The following is a 23714-nucleotide window of genomic DNA, read 5'->3' on the forward strand; positions in this document are numbered from 1 at the left end:
AAAAGGTTTCTCTTTATTTCCGTTCTAAAGGGTATGTCTTCGGGTCCTAGTCTCTCCTACCAATGGAAACATCATCTAACCATCTAATCTGACCAGGATGAATATTTTCCATCAACCACCACCCTCTGTCCTCTTTCAGCTGGCCAATTTCTGATCCAAACTGCTAAATTGCCCTCAATCCCATACCTCCGTATTTTGTACAATAGCCGACCATGGGGCACCCTATCAAACGCCTTACTGAAATCCATATACACCACATCGACCGCTTTACCGTCGTCCACCATCTCAAAGAACTCAATAAAGGTTTGTGAGGCACAACCTACCCTTCACAAAAACGTGTTGACTATCCCTAATAACTTATTCTTTTCTAGCTGATTATAAATCCTCTCTCTCATAACGTTTTCCAACACTTTACCCACAACCGAAGTAAGGCTTACTGGTCTATAATATCAGGGTTCTCTCTACTCCCCTCTTGACCAAGGAGACAACATTTGCTATCGTCCAGTCTTCTGGCACTATTCTTGTAGACATTGACGACATAAAGATCAAAGACAAAGGCTCTACAATCTTCTCCCTGGCTTCCCAGAGAATCCTATAGTAAATCCCATCCGGCCCTATTTTCACACTTTCCAGAATTGCTAACAACTCCTCCTTGTGAACCTCAATCCCATCCAGTCTAGTAGCCTGTATCTCACTATTCTCCTCAACAACATTGTCTTTTTCATGTGTGAATACTGATGAAAAGTATTCATTTAGTGCTTCCCCTATCTCCTCAGTCTGCACTCACAACTTCCCACTACTATCCTTGCTTGACCCTTGTCTTTCTCTAGTCATTCTTTTATTCCTGATATACCTATGGAAGGCCTCAGGGTTTTCCTTGATCCTATCTGCCAACGACTTCTCATGTCCCCTCCTGGCACTTCTTAGCTCTCTCTTTAGGTCTTTCCTGGCTAACTTGTAACTCTCAAGCGCCCTAACTGAGCCTTCACATCTCATCCTAACATAAGCCGCCGCCTTCCTCTTGACAAGAGATTCAACTTCTTTAGTAAACCACAGCTCCCTCACTTGACCACTTCCTTCCTGCCTGAGAGGTACATACTTATCAAGGAAACGCAGTAGCTGTTCCTTGAATAAGCTCCACATTCAATTGTGCCCATCCCCTGCAGTTTCCTTCCCATCCTATGCATCCTAAATCTTGCCTAATCATATTTGCCTTTCCCCCAGCAATAACTCTTGCCCTGCAGTATATACCTATCCCTTTCCATTGCTAAAGGAAACATAACCGAATTGTGATCACTATCACCAAAGTACTCACCCACCTCCAAATCTACCAGCTCCTCCCTCATGCCTTTGTAGTTGCCTTTATTCAGCTGTATCACCATTACCTCTGCTTCTATCTTGTCCTTCTCAAATTGCCGAGTAAATTTGATGTTATGATCACCGCCTCTCATGGCTTCCTTCACCTGAAGCTCCCTTATCAATTTTGACTCATTGTGCAACACTAAATCCAGAATTGCCTGTTCCCTAGTGGGCTCCACCACAAGCTGCCCCAAAAAGCCATCCCATAGACATTCCACAAATTCCTTTTCTTGCAATCCACTGCAACCTGATATTCCCAGTCCAGCTGTAACTTTGCCTTTCCTACACGTCTTTTCTATCTCCTGGTGTATCTTGTACCCGAGCTCCTGATTACTGTTTGGAGGCCTGTACATGACTCCAACTATTGTTTTTTTAACCTTTGCAGTTCCTCAATTCTACCCACAAAGATTGTACACCGTCTGACCCTACTTCGTTTCTATTGATATAATTTCATTTCTTTCTAATAAGGCAACCCCACCCACTCTGCCCACCTGCCTATCTTTTTGATAGGATATATATCCTTGAGTACTCAGCTCCCAATCTGATCTCCTTGCAGCAACGTCTATGTGATGTCCAGCACGTCATACCTGGCAAATTCAATCTGCGCCACAAGCTCATTTACCTTATTCCTTGTACTGCGTACATTCACCTGCCCAAATCAGTTATTAGTCTAGTAAACCTCTTAACTTCCTCCAACGCGTTTATATTCTTCCTAAATAAAGTGACCAATATTGTACACAACACTCCAGATTTGGTCTCCCCAGTGCTCTATATAACTGATGTATAACATCCTGACCTTTGTATTCAGTTCCCCTCCTGATAAATTAGAGCATTCTATTCGTTTTCCTAAGTACTTGCTGTACCTGCATGTTAATGCTTTTGCAATTCCTGGGCACAAGGGAACCCAGGTCACACTGCATTTCAGAGCTCTGAACACTTACCATTTACATAATATGCATTTTTAAATTTTCCTGCCAAAAGGCACAATTTCACATTTTCCCACATTGTACTCCATTTGCCAGATCTTTTCCCACTCGTTAAACCTATCTATATATTTTTGTAACCTCCTTTAGTCCTTTTCGCAACTTAGTTTCTTACCTATCTTCGTGTCATCAGCAAATACAGCAACCACACCTGTTCCTTCATTCAGATCAGTTATGTAAACTGTTGAGATCCCAACACCGATCCTTATGCCACAGCACTCATTACATCTTGTCAATCTGGAAAAGATCCTTCTCACCATACTACAGAGGAACTTTGATTATCTGGCATTTTATCTAGACAAGCTCGCAAGGTCCTGATGCTTGGCTAAAGCGTGTTATCCGGCATTTGATTATCTGACGAAATACTCCCCACCCGAGGCATTCGGATAATCGAGGTTCCTCTGTAATAGGCTACACCCTACATCATGAACTTTTAATTTCAGCAATAAGCTTTGAATTTGGCACCTTACCAAATACAGTACTTCCACTGGTTCCCCTTTATCCACAAAGTGAGTTACCTCCTCAAAGCACTCCATCTGTGCTGTGCCAAGAAGAGTATTTACTGAGGAAAGCCAAAGATTTTCTCTGCAGGATGACTGTTGGAAGCATCCTGTTTCTAAGCTTGAATAATGCAGTGATATTAATACTTTGTTGCTGCCTTCTGCTGACAACAGTAAGAAGGGACTCTCGTGATGAAGACAATGAATGAAGCCTAGAGAACAGTGCTCCAGTGAGAGAACAGTGGAATACCAGTGGCCCTATAGTACAAGTGCCACTATCTTTGTTTTGAATTGGGATTTCCATGTTTAATGACAATAAAAGGATTGCAATGCTGCAGCATGTCAAGTACCAGAGTTTGTTGATTAAATTCTTCAAACAGGTGCCACCCATCATACTTTTAAAACACCAAAACCACAGTCATTAGGATTATCATTTAGGCTTCCATCACTTGGTTTAAGTGCTGGATAGGTTTGTCCCACTGAGGCAAGGAAGATATGGTGGGATGAAGGAACCTTGGGTGAGAAGGGATGTTGAACGTCTTGTCAAGAAGAAGAAGGAAGCTTACTTAAGGTTGAGGAAGCAAGGATCAGACAGGGCTCTAGAGGGTTACAAGGTAGCCAGGAAGGAGCTGAAGAATGGACTTAAGAGAGCTAGAAGGGGGCATGAGAAAGCTCTGGCGGGTAGAATTAAGGAAAACCCAAGGCATTCTACACTTATGTGAGGAACAAGAGGATGCTCAGTGAGGGTAGGGAACTTGTGCCTGGAGTCGGAGGAGAGAAGGGAGATCTTTAATGAATACTTTGCTTCAGTATTCACTAGATAGAGGCACGTTGTCATTTGTGAGGACAGCGTGAAACAGACTGATACAGTTGAACAGGTTGATGTTAAAAAGGAGGATGTGCTGGAAAGTTTGAAAACATGAGAATAAATAAGTCCCTTGGGCCAGATGGGATACAGCCAAGATTTCTACGGGAAGCGAGAGAAGAGATTGCTGTGCTTTTGGCGATGATCTTTGCATCCTCACTATCCACTGGAGTAGTACCAGATGGTTGGAGAGTGGCAAATGTTATTCCCTTGTTCAAGAAAGGGAATAGGGATAATCCTGCAAATTACAGATCAGTTAGTCTTACGTTGTTGGTGGGCAACTTATTGGAGAGGATTCTGAGAGACAGGATTTCTAATTATTTGGAAAAGTATAGCTTGATTAGAGGTAGTCAGCATAGCTTTAGAGGGGCAGGTCATGCCTCACAAACCTTGTTGTTTTCTTTGAGGATGTGACAAAACACATTGATGAAGGTAGAGCAGTCGATGTGGTTCTCTGTGGATTATAGCAATGCATTTGATTAGGTTCCCCATAGTAGGCTCATTCAGCAAGTAAGCTGGCATGGGATGGAGGGATATTTGGCTGTCTGGATACAGCATTGGCTGGCCCATAGAAGACAGGGTGGTGATAGATGAAAAGTATTCAGCCTGGAGCTCGGTGACCAGTGGTGTTCCACAGGGATCTGTTCTTGGGTCTCTGCTTTTTGTGATTTTTATAAATGACTTGGATGAGCAAGTAGAAGGGTGGGTTAGTAAGTTTGCCAATGACATGAAGGTTGGTGGAGTTGTGGATAGTGTGGAGGGCTGTTGTAGGTTGCAACAGGACATTGACAGGATCTAGAGCTGGTTGATAAGTGGCAGATGAAATTGTGGAAAAGTGTGAAGTGATTCATTTTGAAAGGTCAAATTTGAATGCCAATTACAGGGTTAAAGGCAGGATTCTTGGCAGTGTGGAGGAGCAGAGGGATCTTGGGGTCCCCATCCATAGATCCCTCAAAGTTGCCACCCAAGTTGATAGGGTTGTTAAGGTGGTGTATTGTGTGCTGGCTTTCATTAGCAGGGGGAATGAGTTTAAGAACTGTGAGGTTATGCTGAAGCTCTATAAAGCCCTGGTTAGACCACACTTGGAATAAAGGTGTACATTAGGAAGATTTAAACAATCCGTAGATAAGCACATGGATGATTTTGGGATAGTGTAGGGGGAATGAGCTGAGAATAGTTCACAGGTCGGCGCAACATCGAGGGCCGAAGGGCCTGTTCTGCGCTGTATTGTTCTATGTTCTAAGAAGATAAGAGGCATTGATAGAATGGATAGCCAGAGACTTTTTCCCTCAGGGCGGAAATGGCTATCACAAAGGGTATAATTTAAAGGTAATTGGAGAAAGGTTCTTAACGCAGAGAGTGGTGGGTGTGTGGAATGCAGTGCCTGTGGTAACAGAGTCAGAGACATTTAAGTGGTTCTTGGAAAGGCACATGACTGATAGTAAAATGAAGGGTATGGAAGTTAGTTTGATCTTTGAGTCGGATGAAAGATTGGTACAACATTGAGGGCCAAAGGGCCTGAACTGTGCTGTACTCTTCTATGTTCTATATTAATAGGGTCTACAGATACACAGATCGTGTATGCATGTTGCAAGTGTGTCAACTTAGCAAAATGGGTGACAGTGTTCTCTGGTCCATTGGTCATTATTACCTGAGAAATCAGTCATCCTTCCTTGTTGATGACTTAAACAAAAACTTGACAGTTAAATGTCAGTGATCATTGACTGGTGCATTCTCCATGGTAATACCTCTACCAATGAGATTCTACTTGCCATCCAATCAGCATTCTCCTTTCGTAATATAATTGTTCCCTTTACTTTGGCATTTCTTGTGATATTGTTCAGATGAATACAAGATGAAAAGCTTTCACAAAATGTCAAACAGCTGGAGAGTCCACTGTTTTAAATATCCAGTGTACAGGACCTATCGGCAGATAGACAGCATCTGGCAAGCACCCTCTGCTCCCTTCTGTTAGATGGTTTACTCCATTAGCAAGCTGATCTCAACATTTTAAAGAATGTTTTGTTCTCAATCTGTTTTCCCTTTCTCTCCCCAGTCCACCAAGAGAAATATTCCAATGCTGTTTGTCCGTGGTGATGGTGTTGTTCTAGTGGCGCCTCCACTAAGAGTTGTTTAAACACAGCCAGCTGAGCGTTATGGACTAAATTTCAACCTGGGTTTATATCTTTCAGTTTATGGAGAGAATGCTCTGATATTATTTTTATAAAATGTACCTTGATATTATGAGGTTTGTACCTGTAGTTTACTTTTGATTATTTACCGTGAACAGTTGAGTAAATAAAATATTTTCATTTGATTTAATAAAGGTTGATCTTTCAATTCTACACCTTAATTTTCAGCTGCGCTTTATTCATCTACTGAAGTTGACTTCTAGCTCTCTAGCCCAGTATCATCCACTGACTAGTCACAGGTAAGGTGTCAGGGTATGCTTCTTTAAATCTCTCGCAGTAATTTTAGTAGAGCTTATGGTCTCGTGCACAATCGAGGTAAACATACATAACACACGGCTATTTAGTAAACAAACATTTCTTGATGCTTGGTAGCCAGGGAAGGAAAGCAGTCATTCCCTCTGCTTGTTGTGTCTCAGGTGTTAGTGACAAACGCAGAAAGGTTATAGCTCAGGTACATTGAGTAATGAGCTCATCTGACCAAGAATGGTATCTATTACTCATTTTTAATTTACTAATTATCCACATGTCTAGAGGTTTAACGTATCGCCGATCTTGCAGAAGCATCATTAACTTGCTTTGAGTTTGCATCTTCCACAGTAGCCGGGGTATTGTCTAATGTGGAATAGAAGATTGCACACCAGGGTTGTGTCTGTTTTAGTGCCTGGGTTGTAGTAGGACAGGTCTGGATCCTATAACTAGCTAACCCTTTGTTTGCTATTCTGTGCTCAAAGTAGGGGAATGGGTTTGGGTGGGCTGCGCTTCGGCAGGTCGGTGTGGACTTGTTGGGCAGAAGGGCCTGTTTCCACACTGTAAGTAATCTAATCTAGCCTACAGCACAGGAACAGGCCAATCAACTGGTCCCAATTTTAATGAATCAAAGAATTACTGCAGCGCAGAAGGAGGGCATTCAGCCCATCATGTCTGTCTCAGCTCTCTAAATGAGTAATTCACTTAGTTCCCTGAGCGTTTTTCCTTTTCAGAAAACAGTCTAATTTCTTCATGAATGCTTAGATTGAGCCTTGTTTGACCACACTGTCGGGCAGTGCATTCCAGACCATGCTCCCTGTGTGACACATAATACTCTTGCTCCAGGTGAGCCTCTTTCCCCTTCACTCTATCAACACAAATTTCCAGCAGTTCCTCTGTTGTGTTTACCTAACTATCTAGTAGATATATCTATTTCTGTGGTTCTGTTCACCGAGCTGGAAGTTTTTGTTGCAAACGTTTCGTCCCCTGGAAGTTTTTGTTGCAAACGTTTCGTCCCCTAAGGTGACATCCTCAGTGCTTGGGAGCCTCCTGTGAAGCGCTTCTGTGGTGTTTCCTCCGGCATTTATAATGGCCTGTCTCTGCCGCTTCCGGTTGTCAGTTTCAGCTGTCCGCTGTAGTGGCCGGTATATTGGGTCCAGGTCTATGTGTTTGTTGATGGAGTTTGTGGATGAGTGCCATGCTTCTAGGAATTCCCTGGCTGTTCTTTGTTTCGCTTGCCCTATAATGGTAGTGTTGTCCCAGTCACAAACTCCATCAACAAACACATAGACCTGGACCCAATATACCGGCCACTACAGCTGACAGCTGAAACTGACAACCGGAAGCGGCAGAGACAGGCCATTATAAATGCCGGAGGAAACACCACAGAAGCGCTTCACAGGAGGCTCCCAAGCACTGAGGATGTCACCTAGACAGGGGACGAAACGTTTGCAACAAAAACTTCCAGCTCGGCGAACAGAACCACAGCAACGAGCACCCGAGCTACAAATCTTCTCACAAACTTTGAATATCTGTTTCTTGCCTCAGACAGCCTCTGTGGTATTGTTTCACATTCCTCACCACCATCTTGGTAAAGGTGTTTCTCCTGCATTCCTGATTGTTTTTATTAGTGACTTTCTTATGTTTATGTTCTGAACTTGCAGTCAATCCGGAACTTTACCTGGTGCTGAAGAGATAAATGGTAAGGGTGAAGTTCAGCGACAAGCGCTGTATATAAAGTTCTTAGATGTGGCTGGGGATAGTTGTTTTCGGTGTTGGTTCCTATTGCTGAACTATTGATGGCCAGGGTACAGCACACTTGGTTTTGATTTGATTTATTGTCATCATGTGTACCTAAGTACAGTGAAAAGCTTTGTTTGCAACAGATCATAGTAAGCAAGGGCACACAGTGTGCGGCACGGTGGCACAGTGGTTAGCACTGCTGCCTCACAGCGCCAGAGACCCGGGTTCAATTCCCGCCTCAGGTGACTGACTGTGTGGAGTTTGCACGTTCTCCCCGTGTCTGCGTGGGTTTCCTCCGGGTGCTCCGGTTTCCTCCCACAGTCCAAAAGATGTGCAGGGTCAGGTGAATTGGCCATACTGAATTGCCCATAGTGTTAGGTAAGGGGTAAATGTAGGGGTATGGGTGGGTTTCGCTTCGGCGGGTCGGTGTGGACTTGTTGGGCCAAAGGGCCTGTTTCCACACTGTAATCTAATCTAATCTAATCTAATCTAATCTAATCTAATCAGATCATGGGGTGCTTAGACAGACTGAGGCATACAGGTTACACTGGGATCAGCATTAACAAGATCAACATTATTTAAAGTTAGAGAATCTGTTCATCATCTAATAACAGGAGGGAAGACACTTTCTCCAACCTGTTAATGCGTGTGTTCAGGCTTCTGTATCTTCTGCCTGACAAAAGAGTCATTGAGTTATAGCGATGTGCAGCACGGAAACAGACCCTTCGGCCCAACTCGTCCATGCCAACCAGATATCCCAACCCAATCTAGTCCCACCTGCCAGCACCCAGTCCATATTGCTCCAAACCCTTCCTATTCATATACCCATCCAGATGCCTTTTAAATGTTCCAATTATACTGGCCTCCACCACTTCCTCTGGCAGCTCGTTCCATACACGTACTACCCTCTGCATGAAAAAGTTGCCCCTTAGGTCTCTTTTATTTCACAACATCTTTCCGATAGGAAGGAGTCCAGAACTGCAGGCAATATTCCAACAGTGGCCTAACCAATGTCCTGTACAGCTGCAACATGACCTCCCAACTCCTGTACTCAATACTCTGACCAATAAAGGAAAGCCTACCAAACGCCGCCTTCACTATCCTATCTACCTGTGACTCCACTTTCAAGGAGCTATGAACCTGCAATCCAAGGTCTCTTTGTTCAGCAACACTTCCAAGGACCTTACCATTAAGTGTATAAGTCCTGCTAAGATTTGCTTTCCCAAAATGCAGCACCTCGCATTTATCTGAATTAAACTCCATCTGCCACTTCTCAGCCCATTGACCCATCTGGTCAAGATCCTGTTGTAATCTGAGGTAATCCTCTTCGCTGTCCACTACACCTCCAATTTTGGTGTCATCTGCAAACTTACTAACTTTACCTCTTATGCTCACATCCAAATCATTTATATAAATGATGAAAAGTAGTGGACCCAGCACCGATCCTTGTAGCACTCCGCGGGTCACAGGCCTCCAGTCTGAAAAACAACCCTCCACCACCACCCTCTGTCTTCTACCTTTGAGCCAGTTCTGTATCCACATGGCTAGTTCTCCCTGAATTACATGAGATCTAATCTTGCTAACCAGTCTCCCATGTGGAACCTTGTTGAACGCCTTACTGAAGTCCAAACATATCACTTCTACCGCTCTGCCCTCATCAATCCTCTTTGCTACTTCTTCAAAACCTCAATCAAGTTTGTGAGACATGATTTCCCACGCACAAAACTATGTTGACTATCCCTAATCAGTCCTTGCCTTTCCAAATACATGTACATTTTGTCCCTCAGGATTCCCTCCAACAACTTGCCCACCACCAACGGTTGTACAACAGCCTTACCTGCGTGGCAGGGATCTTTGAAGATGTTGGCAGTCTTTCTGCAGCCACACGAAGTGTAAAAGGAGTCCAAGGATGAAAGGGTTGGCTTTGGATGTGCTGGGCTGTGCACACAACCTTCTGTAGTTTTGTATGGTCCTGTACAGAGCAGTTACTCTACCACGCTGTAATGCAGCTGGACAGTATGTTGTCTGTCTGCCCCAGGTATTGTCGTCATTTTCCCCTCTCTGACAGTTGGGGTCTCCCAGGTGTACAATTCAGCATCTTTGTCCTTGTCATAACCAAACTTTGGCATTACATTGGCTGGTATCTGTTTTGCTCTGGTCGAACACAGGCTTGTTTAGCCTGCATCTGGAGTATGGTCACTGCTGGGTACTACATCTTAGAAAGGGCATGCTGACTTGGAAGCAGTGGACCATAGATGATGTAACTAGGACCGTCTGGATTAAATTTTGAGGAGAGAGCACATAAAACAAGCTTCTACATTACAGTATGATTTGATGAATATTTAAGATTTTGAAAGGCATTCATAAGGTAGAAAAGCTTTTTCCACAGCTCGAAGTATCTAAAGCAATGGAGCATAACCCTAAAATTAGAGCCTCACTATTTGGGGGGGGAAAGGTTTTAAAACACTTAGTTCATTGAAGGGATTGTACAATTGGAGACTCTCCCATAAAATCTTGGGCCTCAAATTGTGGGTTACAGGGAGAGCGCCTGGGGTGCCATGTGGGAAGTTCTTCAGAGGGTCAGTACAGGCTAGGTGGGCTGAATGGCCTCTTTCAGCACTGTATGGATTCTATGATGGATGGCACAGTGGCTCAGAGGTTAGCACTGTTGCCTCACAGCGCCTGGGATCTGGATTTGATTCCAGCCTTGGGCGACTGTATGTGTGGAATTTGCATTTTCTCCCTGTGTCTGTGTGGGTTTCCTCCCATGGTCCAAAGATGTGCAGGTTAGGTGAATTGGCCATGGTAAAATGTAGGGTTATAGCGATAGGGTCAGGATGCGATAGTCTTCAGAGGGTGAACGATGACTTGATGGGCTGAATGACGACTTTCTCCACGGCAGGGATTCTGACTGAAGTCAATATGTGGTTGGATCAAGGATGTGAGGAGGTATAGAACCTGAGTGCGTAGGTGGAGTTGGGATGCTTTTCGCCATCACCTGAATGAGTGACAGAGCAATCTTGATGGGCTGAATGGCTTTCTGCTACTTCTAAAGATGGTGCTTGACAGTAGAATAATACTTGAGGAGAAAGTGAGGTCTGCAGATGCTGGAGATCAGAGCTGAAAATATGTTGCTGGAAAAGCGCAGCAGGTCAGGCAGCATCCAAGGAACAGGAGAATCGATGTTTCGGGCATAAGCCCTTCTTCAGGTTCCCTGGATGCTGCCTGACCTGCTGCGCTTTTCCAGCAACACATTTTCAGCAGTAGAATAATACTTGTTATCTGATTTTGCACATGATCAATTTTCAAGTTTAAAAGGCTTTCTTTTTACCTTGGAAGAAGTGCAGAAATACAAAGGATATCTCAGGCCGTATTAACTTGGAGGCTGGAGACTGCTGCAATATCCAGCCTGCAGAGTGGCCGAGAGGCTGCAACTTAAATGTTTATGATGATTTATTACATCTTGTTAGAGTCACACTTAATCTCAGTGCAATGGGAACTGAAACTAAATATTTCAACTAAAAATGTGATAGCAGTGGGAAGTATATCAATACATTTTGCAAAAGGCTCTATTTTACAAGTTACAAAGCATTTGCAGTGCAATTTGATCCGTCAGGTCCATGTTAATGTTCATATCTGAATCTATCCTTCTATTCCCTTCCCCCAGCTTACAGTCCAGTTTATCATTAATTATGTCGACAAAATTCACCTCTGTCAGGAGTTCCACATTCTCTCCACTTCCCGAGTGAAAGCTTTTCTCTTACATCCCCTGTTGGGTTTAATTTTGACTGATCAATGGTTAATATCAGCTAAGACTCTGTAGGCTTTCTGAGTGAGAAGACTGCACAGTTGGAGATGCTGCCTTTCTGAGGAGATATTAAAATGAAGCCCTCAGAGCAACTTTCAGGACAGTTGGGGCTGGTTAACAAGAATAGCCTGGCCAGTCATTCCCCCATCCAATGCAAGAATAAAAAGAATCAGTCAGTGAAGAGTAGTGAGTTATCTAATGGTTATCCCTTAACCAACCACTATAAAAGAAAATGTTCTGGTCACTTGCACAGCTGTGCCACAGATCATGGGATCTTGCTGTGCTGACTCATTTCCTATATTACTGCAGTCAGGCTTCAAATATAATGCATTGTCTGCAAAGCTGTGTCGAGAAATGTCTGTTTTGAGGAAGTGGCAAAGGTCGATGGCCGTGTTCTTGATATGGACAAGTTAATTTTTTTTCTTTCTCTGCACTTGTCCAGTACTCTCCAGTCAGCTTCAGCATTCCATACTTGGAAGCTCATCCACAGCTCTGCTGCTCGTATCCTAACTCTCACCACATCTCTAATCTGCATTGCCTCCTTATTAAGTGACTCCTCAATTTGAAATTCTCATCATTGTTTGGAATCATTCCCTGGCCTTGCCCTTCTTTGTCTCTGTTATTTTTTCCAGCCCCACAAATCTCCAAAATTTCTGCACTTGTTCAATTCTGTTCCACCTGATTTTAATCATTCCACCTTTAGTGTCTGCTTTCACTTGCCTCAGCCCTAAACACAGGGGTTCTCTCCTAAACATCTTTAAGAAATGTGCCTTTCCTGCTGAGGTTTTGATTTTAATCCCTAATATTACCTTTCACAACATAGTACAGTTTATTTTATCTTGTTTAATTGTTGTGAGCATCCTGGCATGTTTCACCAAACAATTATCCATTTTAAAAACAAGCAAATTTTCCTCTCATTATGGGACTGTGTGTTGTTTTAGATGCTGCTGTACCACCACCTGACCTGAGGGTGGAGCCATTTACTAGCAGTAGCCTCATGCTGAAGGCTGACAGAGTTATGAAGCACAGCATGAGGTCATTTGGCCCACCATGTCCTTGGAGGCTCTTTGAGAGAGCTTACTCTTTCCATAAAGCCTTATTTTTATTTTGCCAATCTCCTCAATTCTGTCAATCTCCTCAATTTTGTCCCCGTTGTTTCTCTCTTGGGGATGAGAATTTAGCTGGTTTGGCCGGCATTTATTGCCTGACCCTTGTTACCCCTTGAGCAGGTGGTGATGAGCTGTTATCTTCCCTTTGCCACCTCACCCTCACTTTTTCTCTGCTCCTGCACCTTCCCAACCAGGCTCTCAGCATTGTCTGCCACATCTTCTTTCACTTGTTCTCACCCTCCCCAGTGCCTCCACACCATTAAACCTGTGTGCCCTCTGTGCTGTCCACTGTGGATGCCTCACCACCAGTACTATTCATTTTCCCCTCAGTTAGCTGGAATAGAGTCAGCAGCTCCGCCAGTGAGCACCTCACTGCCCAGCCTCTGCTATTGGCTGAGGGACAAATGGCTCAGGCAACAGGCACTGGAAGGATGGCAATGAGTAGGCAGCTGATCAGCTCCAGGACAGGAGCCTGGGGTGTTGGCAATCAGCAACTTCATCCACATGCACAGAGAAGGCCTACATTTATTGCCTGTCCCTAGTTGCGTTTGAGAAGGCGTTGGTAAGCTGCCTTCTTGAACTGTGTTAAAATCACACAACACCAGGTTTATAGTCCAATGGGTTTATTTGGAAGCACTAGCTTTTGGAGCGCTGCTCCTTCATCAGGTGGTTGTGGAGTAAACCTCCTGATGAAGGAGCAGCGCTCCGGAAGCTGGTGTTTCCAAATAAACCCGTTGGACTATAACCTGGTGTTGTGTGATTTTTAACTTTGGCCACCCCAGTCCAACACTGGCACCTCGAATTCTTGAACCGCTGCAGTCCATGTGCTGAGGATAGACCCACAATGTCCTTAGGGAGAGAATTCCAGGATTTTGACCTAACAACACTGAAGGAATGGTGATATATTTCCAGGGCAGGACAGAGAGTGGCTTGGAGGGGAACTTGCAGGGGGTGGTATTTCCATGTATCTACTGCCCTTGTCCTTTTAGATGGAAGTGGTTGTGGGTTTGGAAGGTGCTGTTCAAAAACACCCAAAACTGTACACAATACTCCAGCTGAGGTCTAGTACAATGTCTTGTACAGGGAGTTCTGCCTGGTATCATACAGTCAATATCTATCCCTCAACCAGCATCAAAAGTCTGATGGTGAATGCAGTGATGCCTGTGGGATCTTGCTGTGCACAAATTGGCTGCAGTCTTTCCTTTATTACCATATTGGCTACACTTAAAAGGACTTCATTGGCTGCAGGTATGGACTTCCTGAGTTTGTGAAAGGCACTAATTAAATACAGGTTAATCCTCATTATGTGACAATATCTTAGGTTTACATGTCTCAAGTGAGACAACAGCAGAGGTTGGGTGGTGCCCCACTGCAGGTGGACTGGGGCATGATTGGCCTCAGCACCATTGGTCTAGGAGTCGGATTCTGTCTGTGTGGAATATCATCATGAAGCACAGGGGTTGCTGTTCCTTGACTGTGCCGCTTACACAGTTGAATGTCACTCTCTGTAAGTTTACGTGCCAGCAGTGACTGGAGATCTTCGGCACCAGCTACATGGGGACCTGGGGGATGTTTTTATTTACACTGTTAAGCACGCTACTCTCTCCATAACCTCTTAAACATGCCTTTTACAGCATTAATTGCTTGCCCATGTCGGAGCAAGCCCCTGTTTGTGCAAACTATACAGGCAGCCTCTGTTTTACATGCAGTCGCTGGCCCACAGCAGGAAAAGTACCAAAAACATGAAAATGAGTTTCATCGCATGTGCAATTAATAATTACACTTCTACAATGCCAATTGACATCCCCATGTCTTGGAGTCCTTTCTCTGGTCTGCCCTTGGACTCATTTTCCTTTCAGCACCATCCAAGGCCTTGAACCTATTTCCTGTTTTCATTCTCATTAAATGAATTAGGAAAACCATTCTCTCTCTTTGGCTCTGGCTCTGTTGTTTTCTTTCTCTCTCTCTCTCTCTCTCTCTCTCTCTCTCTCTCTGCTGTCATGTTCTCTGTCTTTTTCATTCACTCAATGTCTCTTTCTTTGTCTTTCTCTGAACATGTCTATCTCTTTGTTTCTCTCTTCTCCTTGGATCTTTTCCACTATCTTTCTGCATTGCCGTTTATCTGTCTGTCTGTTTCCAACCTTCGCCTCTCTGTCCATGTCTGTTGCTGTTTCTTTGTCAGTCTCTCTCTCTGTCTATATATCTTTCTGTCTAGCTAATCTCTGTCTATGTGTGTGCGTTTGTTTCTACTATTATGTCATGCCTTTTGATCTCATTTTCTCTCTCTCTATCACTTTCTAGTTCTGTCTATATTTGTGTCTCTATTTCTGACAGAGCCTCTCTCTCTCTTCGTCTTACTCTTTCTGTCTATCTTTTTCTGTCTGTACCCTCTCTTTCTCTGACCTCTCTATTTATCTTGCTCCCTGTCTCTGTCCATGTCCATGGGCAGTACTGTGGCTTAGTGCTGCTGCCTCATAGTGTCAGGGACCTGGGTTTAATTTCACCTTTGGGCAACTGTCCTTGTGGAATTTGCACATTCTCTCTGTGTTTGTGTGGGTTTCCTGTGGGTGCTCTGGTTTCCTCCTACGGTCCAAATCCACTTTGGGTGGATTTGCCATGCTGAATTGCTCACAGTATCCAGGGACGTACAGGCTAGGTAGATTGGCCATGGGAAATGCAGGATTATGGAGATAGGGTACGAGGTGGGTCTGGGTGGGATGCTCTTCGGAAGGTCGGTGTTGACTCAATGGGCCAAGTGGTCTGCTTTCACACTGTAAGGGATTTTATTCTATTCTATATTTCTGTCTATATCTCTCTGTCCCTCTCTCCGATGAGTATTTATTTCCTTCTCTTGTGGACCTTTAGCAACTTTCCAACTCCCACTCATCACTCTCCTTGTTTACATGATGACAACTGGAGCTGCAGCAGCTACTGAATGTATATTAGGTTTGACAACCATCCAGGATTGCCCTGGAGTCTCTAGGAATTAAAGATAAATCTTCAGGGGAGTGACTGAGTGAAAATCTCTGGAAACAGAAAAAGGAACATCAAATACTGTTTTTATTTAAAATCTGTTTGTGAACATATGTCTTAGAGTAAGAGAAAAGAGCTGCCTGAATGATCCAATCAAGTAATGGAAAATCTGTTGGCTTCCTGATTAGCCATGAGAAGACAAGGTACAGATGTCAGTTAACCAATGCCAAGAGTGATCAGTCGATGGCTGCGTTAAGTGACCAATGGTGGGAGTATGCAAGTGATGGACATGTTTCATGACCAATAGCAGGAGTGATCGAGTGATTAACATGTTGAGTGACCAATGGCAGCAGTGATCGAGTGATGAACGTAATAGTGTGACCAATGGTAAGAGTGATTGAGCAGTGGACATGTTGGGTGACCAATGGCAGGAGTGCTCAAGTGATGTGTGTGTATTGGGTAACCAACGGTGGGTGTGGATGAGTGATGGGCATGTTAAGTGGTCAGTGGTGGGAGTGACTGAGTGATGGACATGTTGGGTGACCACTGGCAAGAGTTATGGAGGGAAAATGCTATTTCAATGGCGATGTCAGGTGACCAGTTGTATGAGGGGTAGGAGCAAGTGTGGTTATTAGGAGGAAGTCCTATGATGAGATTTCCAATGAAATGTCTAAGTAACATTAGCAACACTGTGTCCATCCGCCTGTGAACGGAAGAGTGATGTCCAGGAGGTGACAGCACAGCACCACCTACTCCAGACAATTAGGGATGGGCTGTAAACGCTGGCTCAGCCAGTGACGCCCACATAATAAAAAGCTCACCACTTGCCTTGCTTGGCTAATTGCCATTCCGATTAGTAAATGAAGAATGAGCCATAGATTCTTGTTCATCCTCATACACCAGTGCCATGTAAACTTTTGTGCATTCATTGACAAAAAACAAAGTGTGTTTTTTGATCTATAAACGGAAAGTGTTGGAAAAACTCAGCAGGTCTGGCAGCCTCTGTGGAGAGAGAAGCAAGAATTAACATTTCAAGTCTGATACGGGACTTTTCAACACTGCTGAGTTTCTCTCAATTTCTACTTTTATTTTGCAATCTCTGGGATGTTGCTGTCGTTTTGTGTTCTTCCTAACTTTGTGGCTGCTTTTGGCCAATCTCAAAGTCAAACAGCACGGAAACAGGCCACTGTTGTTCATCATTTATGTAAACAATTTGGATGAGAATGGTTGGATAGATGAGAATACCATAGTTAATAAGTTTGCAGATGACACCAAAATTGGTACTATAGTGGACGGTGAAGGAGGTTATCTAAGAGTACAACAGGATCATGAATAATCATTATTATTCTACATTCTAACTGGGCCAGTGGGTCAAGGAATGGCAGATGAAATTTAATTTAGATAAATGAAAGGTGTTACATTTTGGTAAGACAAACCAGGACAGGATGTCTGCAGTTAATGGTAGGGTTTAGATTAGCGTGATGCTAGAAAAGCACAGCAAGTCAGGCAGCATCCGAGAAGCAGGAAAATCGACATTTCGGGCAAAAGCCCTTCATCAGGAATAGGCTGATTAATGGTAGGGCCCTGGGGAGAGTTGTCGAACAGAGAGACCAAGGGTTGCAGGTGCATAATTTTGTGAAAGAGGTGACACAGTAGATAGGGTGGTGATGAAGACTTATCTTCTTAACTTCATTCATCAGAGCATTGAGTTGGGATGTCATGTTGCAGCTGTGCAAAATATTGGTAAGGCTACACTTGGAATACTGTGTATAATTCGTGTTGCATTGCTATAGGAAGGCGGAATTGAACTGGAAAAGGTGCAAAAATGATTTCCAAGGGCATTTTGAGACTGGAGGGTTTGAGTTGTAAGGAAAGGTTGGATAGGTTGGGATTTGTTTTCCTGGAGAATTGGAAGCTGAGGCGGGGTGACCTTGTAGAGGTTCATAAAATCGTGAGGGTCATGGATAAGGTGACCAGCAAAGGGCTTTTTCCCAGGATAGGGGAATTCAAAACTAGAGGGCATAGGTTTAAGATGGGAAGGGAAAAATTTAAAAGGGACCTAAGGGGCAATGTTTTCACATAGACAGTGGTGCGTGTGTGGAATGCGCTGCTAAAAGAAGTGTTAGAGGCTGGTACAATTACAACATTTGGACAGATACATGGATAGTAAAAGTTTAGAGGGACATGGACCAAATGCAGGAAAGTAGGACTAATTAAATTTGGGAAACTTGGTCAGCATGGATGAGCTGTATGAAACATGGCACCTCACAACTGTGCAGCAGTCCCACACTCCAGCATTAGTGTTAGCTTAGACTTTGTACCTCAGATTTTGGGGTGGGGACTTGAACCCACAACCATCTGATTCAAAGATGAGACAGCTCCCTGTTGAGCAACAGCCAATCACTGTGAAGGGTAGTCACCAGGACTTTAAGTGAAGCATGCCTATTAAACTTAGGGCCTATGGTTAAATTGATATGACCCAAGGCCCTCACCTATGACTGTGGTTTCTGTTGAAGTGCACTGGATTGAAGCTGAGACCCCTTTCTTCCCAAATCCCCCCTCCCCGAGTTTTCACCACTAAGGCTATCCAGAGAGAATCCCCAAGCCTGGGTGGTGAATGACGTTGTGGAGATCCAGGTGTAGAAATCAGAGCAAGATTCATGTGTCAGCTCCTTAAATAGACAGGAGAGAGTTTCTGGGTTTAGGGCCGGGGCAGGTGTTTAACGTCCTGGCCAGTCACCTCCTGGAGTTAACTCTCTTCAGTTACTCTCAGTCATCAAAACCAACCTCATTGACCAGGCTTCTGACAACCTCTCCACACATCTCCTTCCTGGCTTGATGTCAGTTTTTCAACTGAGAGGCACCCAGGGATGTTTTACTTCCTTAAAGGTGCTACATAAATGCAAGCCTTTATAAATCTTGAGTTTGACATGCTGCGCAGATGTTAAACATTTGGTTCCCACTCTATCCTATTGTGTTCAAAGCTTAATAGACTCATGCATTGCATCTCCTTCACTATGAGCTGGAGTGCTGTGTAGAGGTGCAGCTGTCAGTTTTGTTTCTGAACTTTGAAGTGTGCATCAGTTTGTGTATTGTGGCAGAATGGTCTCAGTAACCAGTGATGATCAGGATAATGTCCTTATTGTCATTGCTACCAGCTGCATCCTGTTATGCCAGTGAAGTAATTTCTTGTCCTTTCCTCAACCTCGCCTCAGTCTGACATCTTGTTTATCAGTAAAACTTGCTCATTTCCTGTTTGCCGTCAAATCTGTTTTCTCTGCAGAAAGTGCTTTGCTCCTTCCTTTCCATCCTTCCTTTTTGTGTTCACCAGTTTGTTGTATGTTTTGTATCTTTGGAGAGATCACGCTAGTTTCTCGGTGTGGAGCAGGTTTGAAATGTCTGCTCCACACCCTGATAGCTCCATCTCCCAGATCCCTTTACCTTTGTTTACTTTTCACTGAGGCCACATTGAGCCTTAACCAATCAAACACAATTGGGCAGAAATAATACTCATATCATCAATCAAGCAGACAATAATTTAACAGTACAATCCCTTCCTTCCTTCCCCCTCTCTCCCCCTCCATGTCTCTATCCTCCCTCTTGTCTGTGGCTCAAAGGACCAGTCCATTGCATTTGAAACAAAGGGCCAGCTCACTCTTTGACCCAAGGGTGCAACATCACTAAGACCAACTGCATGTTTGCTGCTTTGCAGCAGAATAGGGCAGGACTGCAATCATGAGCAGAAGCCCAATTTTTTTTTTAAAAAGTTATTTTCCTTTCCCCTCCCCAGCCCAGAGGGACTTTGTTAAAACCAAGCATCCTGTTCTTGTCTGAGCTCCTCTTACTGACACTGCCTTAACACCAAGACCCTCCCTTGTGTATATCTCACTGAGGGAGTAATGAAGAACTCCTGTACACAATTCTCATTCTCCTTGCATTGTTTTTAGTTTTCAATCTACTTTGCAGCCAAGCCTTAGTACACTTTCACTTTCCTGTGTTAACACTGCGGTGCCTGCTAGTCTGTCAGTAACAGACTTTGTCTGCGTTGTTGCAACCTCATGTTTGCTTTCAGTACGTGACAATCTCAAGTGGGCTATTTTTAAAATCTATATTTTGCTTGTTGCATATTTTTGGTCTTTGTTGTTTGGAGAATGTAGGAATAGCTCGAATGGAAAAATGGCCCTGTCATTAACTCAGGGCACGTTTTGCAATGAGCTCCTGTCTCTTTTTGGGATCTGCAAATACAATACAGCTCGTGACACAGTCATCGAGATCCCCTGTGTGAACAAAGCCGAGTGTCTTGTGTGTGGCTGAATGAACAGCGTGTGCTCTGACATGCCTCTGAATCAGAGGGTGGTGTGTTCATAACCCCACTCTTGAGACTCGAGCACAAAACAAACAAGTTGATAATTCCCAAGGTGGTACTGAGGGAGTGCTGCACTGTCTGAAATGCTGCTTTTCAGGCAAGATTTCACATGGCCTAATGTATAAGGTGGATGTGAAAGATCCCATGTGACTATTCTGAAGAGGAAGAGGGAAGTTCTCTTCCAGTCAAGCAACGGTCAGCTCAGATTTTCTGATCTTTATCATATTTTTGTTTGCAATGACGCTGCATCTTCTACATGACAACATTATCAGATTTTGACATGTTTCTGTGAAGTGCATTGTGACATTTTTATTATGGGTGGGGGGAGTGGCTTGAGTCATAGAGGTATGCATTTTTTTGCAACATGTTGTTAGGGGCTTGCTAGAGACTTTACACTTCAATGTCTAGTATTACTTTTAATTCCTCCTTTGCAGAATATTTGAGAGGCACTGGAAATAAATGCAATGCACCAATTTGAGCATTTACTCAGGTTTAGTATTTCCCTGATGTCTCCCTGAGGGAGGGACTTTATTCTCTTAACAAGGAATAAAGAAAATTTACAGCCCAAGAACAGGCCTTTCGGCCCTCCAAGCCTGAGCCAATCCAAATGTACTGTCTAAACCTGTCAGTTATGAGCCTTTGAAATTCCCATTTCAAAAGGCAGAGAACGCAGAATCTTTCAATTTTTTAAAGCAGAGACAGCTGGATTTTTTGATTGCCGAAGGGATGATAGATTATTGGGGGGACATGCAGGATGGTTGAGCTGAAGCTGAAATCAGATCGGTCATCAACAGAGGTGCAGGCTCAAAGAGCCAAGTGGCCTATTCTTGTTCCTTGCTCATATGAAACCTGCCAGCTAGTCCACAAGTCAGGCTGACCAGGAAACTCTATTCATCCCTGCTACCATCTGCCACAAGTGCATCAAGTGGGTTCACAGGTCAAACTGCATATCTACTTTGTCAGTGCACCATTCTTAGCCATCAAAACCTCAAATTTCTGTTCCAGATGTATGGACACTTCGCACTGCATGTGTGTTTGTGGTGGTGCCAGAAGGATTGCAAAAATGATTGATGAGAATGGTTCCAGGGATGAGGCACTTCAGCTTTGAAGATAGATTGGAAAACTTGGAATTGTTTTTCTAGGAAAAGGGAAGATGGAGAGAGATCTGATCAAAATGTTCAAAATCATGAGGGATCTAGACAGATAAGGAGAACTGGTCCCATTGATGGAAGGATCAAATAGAGACAGCATAGATTTCAGATGATTGGCCAATGGAGAAAAGACAACAGAGGGAGAAATATTTACACAGTGAGGGATTAGAGTCTGAAAAGGGCAGCCTGAGAGAGTGATGGACACAGGTTCAATGGAGACATTCAGGGTGGGGGAGGGGTTGGATTATTATCTGAAAAGCTCTGATGGGATAGAAACATAGAGGTTGCTGGAAAAGCTCAGCAGGTCTGGCAGCACCTGTAAAGAGAAATCAAAGTTAATGTATCAGGTCCAGTGACCCTTCCTCAGAACAAACAAACAACCTGTTCCGAGGAAGGGCCACCGCCCCCAAAACATTAATTTTAATTTCTCTTAACAAGTGCTGCCAGACCTGCTGAGCTTTTCCAGCAGCCTCTGTTTTTGCTTCTGTTTTGCAGTATCTGCAGTTAGAACATAAAACAGTAGAACACAGTACAGATGCTTCACTCCACGATGTTGTGCCGAGCACTTATCTTAATCTAAGATGAATCACCCCTCAATTTACTGCTGTCCATGTGCTTGTCTAACAGTCACCTAAATGTCCCTAATGTCTCTGACTCTACAACCACTGTTGGCAGTGTACTCCACACACCCACCACTTTGTGCAAAAAGAACCCACCTCTGACATCTCACCTACACCTTCCGCCAATCACCTTAAAATGATGCCCCCTCATGACAGCCATTTCTGCCCTGGGAAAATGTCTCTGGCTAATGACTCTATCTGTGCCTCTCATTACCATGTACACTTCTACAAGTCACCTCTCTTTCTTCTTCTCTCCATGATTTCGAGATGCCGATAGTTGGACTGGGGTGTACAAAGTTAAAAATCACACAACACCAGGTTATGGTCCAACAGGTTTAATTGGAAGCACTAGCTTTCAGAGCGCTGCTCCTTCATCAGGACAACCACCTGATGAAGGAGCAGCGCTCCGAAAGCTAGTGCTTCCAGTTAAACCTATTGGACCATAACCTGGTGTTGTGTGATTTTTAACTTTCTTCTCTCCAGTGTGAAAAGCCCTACTTCACTCAACCTCTCTTCATAAGACAAGCCCTCCAATCCAGGCAGCTTGCTGGTAAAGCTCCTGTATACCCTTACTAAAGCATCTACATCTTGCCTGTAAGGCAACCAGAACCAGACACAAAATTCCAAGTGTGGTCTAACCAGGGTTTTATAGAGATGCAGCAAAACCTCACAGCTCTTAAACTCAATCCCCTGTCAATGAAAGCCAAAACACCATATGCCTTCTTAACAACCCTATTAACTTAGGTGGCAACTTTGAGGGATCTATGTATGTGGACCCCAAAACCCTGCTGTTCCACCAAGAATCCTGTCTTTAACCCTGTATTCAGCATTCAAATTCTATTTTCCAAAATGCATCATTTCGCATTTGTCCAGGTTGAACTTCCTCTGCCTCTTCTCAGCCCAGCTCTGCATCCTTTTAATGTCTTGTTGTAGCCTGCAACAGCCCTTTACACTATCTACAACACCACCAACCTTTGTGCGTCATCAGCAAACTTACTTAACCCACCCTTCCACTTCTTCATCCAAGTCATTTATAAAATCTACAAAGAACACAGACCCAAGAACAGATCCCGGCAGGACACCACTGGTCACCAACTTCCAGGTGGAATACTTTCCATCTACTATCATTCGCTGTCTTCTTTTGGCCAGACAATTCAGTATCCAGACAGTCAGATTTCCCTGTATCCCATATCTCCTAACTTTCTGAATGAGCCTACTGTCTGGAACCTTGTCAAATGCCTCACTGAAATCCATATGCACCACATCCACTGCTTGACCTTCGTTAACTTGTCTCGTCACATCCTCAAATAACTCAATAAGGCTTGTGAGGCATGACCTGCCCCTCACAAAGCCATGCTGACTACCTCTAATCAAATTCTGCTTTTCCAAACAATAATAAATTCTGTCTCTCAGAATCATCTCCAATAATTTGCCCATCACAGACTGACTAGTCTGTAATTCCCAGGGATTCCCCTATTCCATTTCTTGAACAGAGGAACAACATTTGCCTCCCTCCAATCATCTGTATTACTCCTGGGCAAAGATCATCGCCAGAGGTGCAGCAATCTCAGTCCTCGCTTCCCGTAGTACCCTTGGATATATCTAGTCCAGCCGTGGGGACATATCTATCTCGATGCTTCCCAGAATTGCCAGCACATCCACTTTCTTAATATCAATCTGCTCAAGCCTATTAACCTGGTCCATGGTGTTTGCATTATCAACAAGATCTCTCTCTCTGATGAATACTGAAGCAAAAAACATTTTTAGGGCCTCCCCTACCTCTTTAGACTCAAGGCACA

At 43.9% G+C, this 23714-nt stretch overlaps 1 protein-coding gene across 2 annotated transcripts in view; it reads left to right on the forward strand.

Moving 5' to 3' along the window:
- The window catches only part of lsm3 (LSM3 homolog, U6 small nuclear RNA and mRNA degradation associated), a 214417-nt gene that overhangs the window by 22106 nt on the left and 168597 nt on the right, over positions 1-23714 (forward strand). Inside the window, exon 4 of one of the 2 annotated variants that reach the window (XR_015759357.1) lies at positions 6068-6138. Coding sequence is in view for 1 of the 2 variants with exons in the window: in XM_043707562.2 (XP_043563497.1) it covers positions 5764-5844 (81 nt within the window). In the remaining variant the exon portion in view is untranslated. The other variant, XM_043707562.2, reaches the window with a different exon arrangement.

This window comes from Chiloscyllium plagiosum, unplaced genomic scaffold, assembly GCF_037043375.1.
Source record: "Chiloscyllium plagiosum isolate Xiang-an unplaced genomic scaffold, Cpla_swu_hap1 HiC_scaffold_14, whole genome shotgun sequence".
Lineage (NCBI taxonomy): Eukaryota > Metazoa > Chordata > Chondrichthyes > Orectolobiformes > Hemiscylliidae > Chiloscyllium > Chiloscyllium plagiosum.